Source organism: Crocodylus siamensis, chromosome 8 (genome assembly GCF_052110815.1).
Source record: "Crocodylus siamensis isolate JL-2025a chromosome 8, ASM5211081v1, whole genome shotgun sequence".
NCBI lineage: Eukaryota > Metazoa > Chordata > Crocodylia > Crocodylidae > Crocodylus > Crocodylus siamensis.
This window is the reverse complement of record NC_143402.1, coordinates 5,034,855-5,042,994: the sequence shown is the minus strand read 5'-3', so window position 1 is coordinate 5,042,994 and position 8,140 is coordinate 5,034,855. Positions and strand designations below refer to the sequence as shown.

The following is an 8,140-nucleotide window of genomic DNA, read 5'->3' as shown; positions in this document are numbered from 1 at the left end:
TTTTTTCCAACTACTTAAGTTGGTTTAATAAAAGATACCAGATTTACCCAAAGAACCTTGTCTGGAAAGAAAATATACCTTTGACCTGTCTGATTTTATACTTTGGTCTGGTGGCTATTGGCAACTTCTTTTAACATATTTTTAGTGGTGGGGCGCCACCTGCTGTGTACATACTGCATAGTAATGTTTCCTGAATGTCTAAAACTAGGATGTCCTTATCATTCACTTCAATTCACCTTCACATTTGCATTTGGTAAACTCCTCAGTGATATTTCCCATCATATTAAGTGCCTGGGGCCAGCTAATGCATGTGTAATGTGTAACTGGTTTACAGGTTGCCACAAGGACAAGATTATTTACAAATTTTACAAAGTGATACAGCTGTAGCTATAGAACAGGGTTTCCTCCTGAAAGAGAAGTTATCCTGGTGTAAAACCAATGCGAGATCAGAATGGGTACTAGATATCAGGGGAGGTCATTATAAGTGGTATCTTCTTCACCTACAAGTCCTAATTGTCCTTGTCATATACCGTCGGGTAGTATAACTTAATTCACATTATCTGAGATCAGATCTATGCCCCTAATTCCTTTTGATTTCAGTACGTGGTAGCTGACTAAGTACTTTGAGGACCCAGGTTTTAACCACAACTTGTATCAGTGAGAAATCATATCTCGAGTGAACTTTCTACAAACCTCAGCAACTTTCCAAACTGAAAAGTAGCTCCCCCTGGCGTCCCATGTCACACCTGCTGTCACTTCTGCGCTGTTTCCAATTGCACCTCTGTGTGGCCATTTAAATTAGAAGGAACAAATAAGGGAGTCTGTGTTGGGTGGTAGCAAACTTTTCCACTCTCTGACCGTACACGTGGCAGTTATTTTAGGCTCACAATACTGTCCCAAAGAATCCTAGTACAGCAGAATTGATCCATAATATTTAGAAAGAATATTCAGAGAGATCTTATATTTTAAAGTACATGAATATGGTTGGGAGGTAGAGAGGGGCAGGGAGAGGAAATGGATGCATTGGGATTTCAAATGCTTCCCTGGCAGTGCCTGAGGCCAGGAAAGTGAAACGACCCAATTAAACCCAGCCTGAAAGTGAAGCAGACCATGCCAGCTGTGTCTAAATTGTAACATAATATACTTATTGCAATATCATTGTAATATACTTAATATATACTTATATTGCAATATAATTGTAATATACTGATTGTAACATATTTAGACTTACATAGGGTCCTTGATTTGGTAACACACTGTATTTTGATAAAGAAATCAGAATGCATAGCACTTATTAAGGGGGTTAAAAACAAGGAATGGACCTCAAAAAGTCATTTTACGCTGAAAATCATCATGAACTAGACAGGTGTTTTGTTTTTTTATCTCATGGGTAGGGTTTCACCAAGGTCAGTTTTTTGGCTTCAAACATTTAAAATATTTAACGGGCGTTCTTCTAAATAATTGATAACCTTTGCAGATGGTGCCAAGATTGGTGGAAAGGTGCATAGTGAAGAAGATTCCTACTCGTGCTCTCCCGGAAATGCAGTAGCTTAGCAAAAGAAACTTATCATGGGTTAACATCTACTCACCGCAGAGTAAAGATGTGTGCACAAGTCATGCACAGGAAACTTCATGCCCTTTTACCCCCTTGGTATGGTTCTTCATATGTCTGTACCCATCTGTTGGTTGTAGTGGTTGTTTTTTCCACAGTGAAAAATGAGAAAGGGGTGCAGGATTTGGCTCACATGCTAATAAGGAGTTGTAATAATGCAACAGATAGCTCCTTTCTGCAACCCATTGTCTTATCTGTCTAGACTGGAAAGAGTAAATTGCAGAGACTTTTCTTACTTTTCTGTACAGTGACTAGCACAAAGGCAGTCCGGATTTATGAAAGGGCCTTTCTGTGCTGTGGGAATATGAAATAGAAATAACCTGTTCTGTAGCTTCTTTCCCATACGACTTAGTGCCGTGCTAAATAACTGCTAACTGACCCTCAGGAACAAGACAACTAATTCTAGAATTTTTGGAACACTCCAAAAGGAGAAAAGAAGCAAATTTTAAAATGCATAAAGGCACAATTCCAGCTATAAACACCAGTGTCCATACCTTGATTATGCAAAAGCCAAGCCCGTAAACTTAAAATATTTTTATGCTGGAGTAACTAAATTGTTACTACCTAAAAACATATATCTTCACACCGAGCCAGGGTTTGAGGCTCCAGGAGCAGATTGCGTTGTCACAATGTCTGCCAGAACGCTGCGGATGTCACAAGAGTCCAACCCCGTGACACAAAGGCAGTGGCAGGCACACGGTCAGCATGGGTACAGCGCATGGATAGGCAAATATGGATATTTATTCCATCCTTTTCTTTCTGCTCTCCAGCCTCATGACGGGTTGTTGTCAAACAGGAGGTATGTTGCTCAGCAAAACGTATAACCGCGTGCTGAAATCCAGAAAAAGCGGCATTGTGTTTGTAGCTGATGTTAATAACGCCTTGTTTGCAACCAGCCAGCATTTGGTGGCATTGCCAGAGATGACAGAGATGGAAAGGATCTTTTAGAAGGCAAGTAAATGGGTCCCTCCCAAAGCTGGTCATTAAAGGATTCAGCTCAGCAACGGGTAGAAACAGTGGGCACATCTACACATGCGCTTTAATGCGCATTAGCCTATTTCAGCGAGCATTAAAGCGCGACTAAAAAAAACAACCCCATGCTATTTAGATAATGTGCATTCAGATAGGCCAATGCGCGTTAAGCATCACTTAAAAACTGTTCTTTTTAGTTAATGCACCTTAAGACAGGCTAATGTGTGTTTTCCTAGGACCTCACAAGATTGAATGCGTATTAACTAAAGTGTGCTAATGCACATGTGGCAGGCACTAGGGACTACAAGAGTACCCCTTCCCTCCTCTTATCATGAGTTTGGGCCACATGTGGCATTTGTGCTTTGGTAAAAGTTTGTCCTTGCCTTCCTTCAGAGGCCTGGATGTAGCCAAAGGGTCTCGGGAGCTCAGATCCCCCATCCACTTCAGCATTGTGCGCAGATGTTCAAACCTGGTTCTTCCGATGTTGCGTCAAGAGAGGCCTGGATCTGAAATAGTTCCCTTTGCCTTGGCCTTATAATTTATGGAGGCACTTGGGATATTTCAGATAAAACTTCTTTTCAGATGAAACTTCATTGGAATACGCTGGTTGGTTGAGCGTGAGGCATTTACAGTTCTCATTAGTCTCCACTGCAGCATTTCCAAATCCAAACCCATCCCTTCTCAAATCTCACTTCAAGGAAAAAAAAGGGTATTCCAGGTGTGGAGAGAAACTCCCTGGTTCAGTGGTTAATATCCGTGAAAGGGAATGGAAACAGAAGGAGCAGTCCATGAAAGCAGTGGCGGGTCAACCTGGGGGGTAAGCCTGAGTTGGTAAACGTGGCTTCTTATTTTATCCTTTGCAAGTCCCAGTGCAGAAGTGTCAACTACTCTGATTAAGTTTTTTGATGTGAAACAAACCATTAAGTCTGACATTCACCCCATATTTACAACAGTGATCATCCTTCTCTTTGTTAGGCTTTGTGTCAGGCTCTTTGGGGCTTTGCAGGTAGCCTTTTACTGTGCCTAATTCATGCTTGATTCGCTCGCTTTGAAACCAAGACGGAGCAGCTTCAAGCGTGCCACCGTGCTCCCCATGCTACCGGACAGCTCAGGGTGTGTTGGGAAAATGCAGCAGTGGTTAGGAAAAGCAGTAAGTCCATACAGTGGGAGGGTGGGGGAAGAAGTGGAAGAAGGGATCCTTTGAATTTCTGAGTTCAGAGACCAAAAGGGGGAATTTTGAAGGGAAACAGAGAAAGCAGAAATGCCTCCCATTCACCTATGGCATCAGAGACGGTCATCTCAGGAAGTGAAGCAAAATGCCCTTTTTCTCCACTGAAAAAAAAATGCATCCACCTAGGACAGGGATGGGGGTGGAGCTGAGGATTTGCATTTCTCACGGCCAGCATGCCCCCAGATTGATCCTTTGGCTCACTATGGAGCCATCTGTGATCAGCGTGACTCCTCAGTTCCTAAAGTCTCAGTAGCACAGGGGTAACACGTTTCACTGACCCCATCCTAGATGCTTTCTGGGCTGGCTTCCTACCAGCGCCCTCCACTGAAACTGCTCCCTGTAATGTCACTGTGACCTCTTCTTCAGCCGAAGCTCTGAACCAGTCCCCTGCCCTCATCTTTCTTGACCTACGGACTACCTTTGACATAATCAGCAGTGGCTGCAGCTGTGCTTTTGGGAGGGGTTGGGGTGATTATCTACCCACCATATTGAATATTTGTAGGGAACGAATTCCAGGAGAGTCAGAAGCTGAGGCAAAACCTGATCATTGCTGCCATGAGCGTTTTCTTGGTGATGTCACTCCTGCTTATTCTGGGCTGCAGTTTCATTCACTACAAACTGGTGACAAAGGACAACACGTGAGTTTGGTTTGGTTTGGTTTTTTTTTTTTTTTTTTTTTTTTACAACACTTTAACGCCCTTGTGTGGGGAGCTGGGGTGCAAAAGCAGCCCCAAGCAGCACGGCAGGAGCCAGCACTGGTGCAGACCTGACCTGCAATGCCCGTGACTGCTTGTCCTGTGTGGGAGGTGCCTGCACCAGAGGCCCAGACTGGCAGTGCTCCTCATCCGGTGGCAGCACCTGATGGCATTAAATAGTCTGGCACATTTTTAGCACAATACATCCTGCACTCACCGGTTCCCGCACCTTGTCCCTGTGCTTTTAACATTGCACTATGGCTTGCACTGCTCCAAACAGTCCACGAGCCCCTCACAGGCTGTGGGTATGTAGGGGTCAATAGCTATGCCCATTACTAGAATAGCTTATTTCTTCCAACCACGAGACTCTGCTCTCTCGCACATATTTAGCTGTCAAACCATGCAAGCTAAAAAATATCACACTTGGGCACCTGCCTTGGACTGAATATTTTTTGGACACTTCAGTTTTCCCAAAACAAGATGAAAGGGGAAAAATGTTCTGTCCATATTAAATCATTCTAGCGACCTTTTCCTTGGACAACTCCAATGCCTTGGAGTTTGGCAGGGAAGAGTGCTTTTTGCTTTAGGGATGTGCCTTGGGTTGCCCATGTGAAGATCCACACAAGTAGTAGGCCTTTCGAGTCTGCATATACCCAGTAGAGACTTCTTGGACTTCAGCAGTTAAAAATGCTCTGAAGTGTCTGTCCAGTCTAAACATGCTCAAACCTCATAGCTCTCAGTGCTGACCTGTATGCATCCCACCCCTAAAGAGCAGCTGTGCAACCTCCCTCCAGCCTAGAGTTACAGAGCTAAGCTAAAATTTCCCCTGAAACGGCTGGGATTGAGCTCAGCGATGGAGCAAAGAGTAGGGAGCTGGTCTCTGTTTTGTTGCTCATCCCCACTGACATGCAGGTAGCATGGAGGGGAAGCTGTATGACATGAATGCAGAGGAGATAAGAGCCAGACCTCTGGTGAGACTGGGACTGGAGGTAAACTGGGACTGGTGAGCAAGGAGCTGGGGTCTGAGCAGTAAAAGGAGCTGGAAAAAAGAGCCTTCCCAGCCCTGTGATACAACCAACAAACCCAGAAGCCTGGGCAATACCTATGGCATAGCACAGGCATAGCTACTCCTAGATCAGCCATGATCAATGCTCGCCTAATCTCTTCTTGAGCCCCTCTTCTAACAGTGAAGAAGTTTTTCCTGATATCCAAACTAAACCCACTTTGCTACAGCTTTAAAACCGTTGGTCCATGTCCTGCTCTCTGCAACAAGAAAGAGGATGTTTTTTCTCTGCTTTATGACAGTCCTTCAAATATTTGAAGACTGCTATTGTGTCCCATTGTAAGCTCCTTTTCAGCAAGTTGAACGTGCCTATTCCCTTCAACCCTGTATGGATGGCTTTCCAAGCCTTTTATCATATTTGGGCCTTGGACCCTCTTTAACTTCTCTGTGTCCTTTTTAAGCCCAAAACTGCATACAGTACTCAGATGGGGCCTAACCAGTAAAGACGCACTATCGTGTCCCCTGTTTTGCACCTAACGCAGCCCAAAACCCCATTCGCATTTTGTGCAGCTACATCACACTGCGGACTTATATTGAGCCTGCAATCCACCAAGACTCCCTAGATCCTTCCCCATAGCGCTGCCAGTCAGCCAGTTGTCACCAGTTTTGTATTTGTATTTTTGATTCTTCTTCCCAGGGTGTAGGGACTTCCTTTGTCAAGTTGCTCAATTTTTACCTTTGCCCTTCTTGTTTCAGCCCTGCAAGTTCTTGCTATTTTTGGTATGCTTCCTTAATGACTTTCACATCTTTCCCTTGCCTGTATACTTTCCTTTTGCAGCTGAGGTATCCTAGAGGCTCCTTGTCTAGCCGCATTAGTCTCTTACCATTCTTCTTGTGTTTCCATTGTGTTAGAAAACTTTCTTGTTGGGCTTCCAATGCAGTGCCCTTTAGACCTTCCAGCCCTCCAGGGCACCTTTATCCTTCAGTTTGTCTTCCCTTGGCACCATGCCTATATCTTCTTGAGTAGGTTGAATTCTCCCTTTCTGAAATCTGTCTCGGGATCTTGAATTCTGTCGTATCATAATTACTTCCTTCCAAATTTCCCATCATCTTCGCATCCACCACCAGTTCTTCCCTATTGATCAGGACAAGATCCAAGGTAGCTGATCCCCTAGCTGTATCTTCACATTTCTGGAAGAGAAAGTTTTTCTCCATACAAGTTAGGAACTTGTTGGACATTTTGTGTTTGGCTATGTTATTCGTCTAGCAGATGTCCAGAAAATTGAAGTCACCCATCAGTGCCTGCTCATAACCATAGGGTAATGTTGTCACCTGTTTGAAGAGTGCCTTGGCCATCTCTTCTTCCTGACTTGATGGTCTATAATAAATCCCCACCATGATATTGGTACTGTATCTTTCACCTTTTATCTTTACCCAAACGCATTTTGATCTGCTACCTTCTTCCTCCTGAACCAGGGAAGAGATAGGACTGGGCAGGATCAGGTTGGAGGAGATGGATAGGAGAGATGCTCCCTAATATACCTTCCCCATCAGAGCCGAGAATGAGACTGGAGATTTCTAACTTTCATTGTATCTTCAGCAGCAGCAGATATCTGGGAAACGTACTAGCCATGAGTAGCGCAGTAGCGCACAACCTGCAGTAGTGATCTGCATAGAGGATTACCTACTAGTGCTACAAGTTACCATTTTAATTCAAGTGGGCAGTGGATGTAAAGCTTCGAACCTGTTCATTGAACAGTACTGGTGCCCATGTAATTTGCTTAAGAAATCTAAGAGAAATACACACACGCACAGAAAACCAATGTTAGAAGGTTGCTTGTGAAACCTTAATTCACTCCCATTACATGTTTGGGCAATGATACAGTTTCTAATAACACAATCACATACTATTTTTCCTTTACATGCCATGCACAAGGTAGATGGTATTTTGTTATTGCATGGCTAATTATTAACGGCTTAATACTTATTACTTGTTTAATAGGCTGACTTATCTTCATTGTTAAATGTACGGTATTTATCCTCATTGTTCATCCATTAGTACTTATCCTCATTCTGAAATGTATGATATTATTTACCGCTTCAACCAACATGATCCTACAGCTTCAAGCATTATATTAAAATTCAGATAGGTCTGTCTATTTTGTTTTAGGGCCATAAAAGAAGAAGTGAAGTCTGTTGCCATCAAGACTCACTCACACCGCATTGAAACGAGGATTGTCCTGTCTCCTTCCCAAGTCATGCAATTAGCTGCTTCCCAACAGCCGATGATGCCCATCTGCAAACATGCTGGTCATGTGCTGCCACGACCAGGCTCCAATCAATCTGGGGTCAGCTTCAAGTACATCGACTGTGGCATTGGCCCCTCTGCACCCAGAAGCCATACTCCAGAAAGCTTTCTATTGACTCACTCCAGGTCAGGAAGTCCTTACTCTCTGGATCAGCACAATTTCTTTGACATGTTCTCAAGGAGCTCTTCTAGGGAGTCTATAGACATCTCTGGGTATCCACATGAAGGTGGAGAAGGAAGCAGTGATTCTGGGACCACAGTTTATTGTCCCATTCACAGCAATGGGGCATCTGAGCTAGGTTCTTTGAACAGATATTAA

The 8,140-nt window shown here is 43.8% G+C and overlaps 1 protein-coding gene across 1 annotated transcript; it reads left to right on the top strand.

Annotated features, from left to right (window-relative positions):
• Positions 1 to 2,344: 2,344 nt before the first annotated feature.
• LOC149858030 (uncharacterized) lies at positions 2,345 to 8,140 on the top strand. Its single transcript, XM_090060213.1, has 3 exons — positions 2,345 to 2,411; positions 4,318 to 4,453; positions 7,684 to 8,140. The coding sequence occupies exons 1-3, from the start codon at positions 2,345 to 2,347 to the stop codon at positions 8,138 to 8,140; spliced, it is 660 nt and encodes a 219-aa protein (XP_089916339.1).

What these genes read in the sequence shown, in the direction of transcription:
- LOC149858030 (XM_090060213.1), top strand. Translation starts at nt 2,345, where the DNA reads ATGGATATTTATTCCATCCTTTTCTTTCTGCTCTCCAGCCTCATGACG. An exon ending in GGGTTGTTGTCAAACAGGAG is followed by an intron (nt 2,412 to 4,317) that starts GTATGTTGCTCA and finishes GAATATTTGTAG; the next exon opens with GGAACGAATTCCAGGAGAGT. An exon ending in CTGGTGACAAAGGACAACAC is followed by an intron (nt 4,454 to 7,683) that starts GTGAGTTTGGTT and finishes ATTTTGTTTTAG; the next exon opens with GGCCATAAAAGAAGAAGTGA.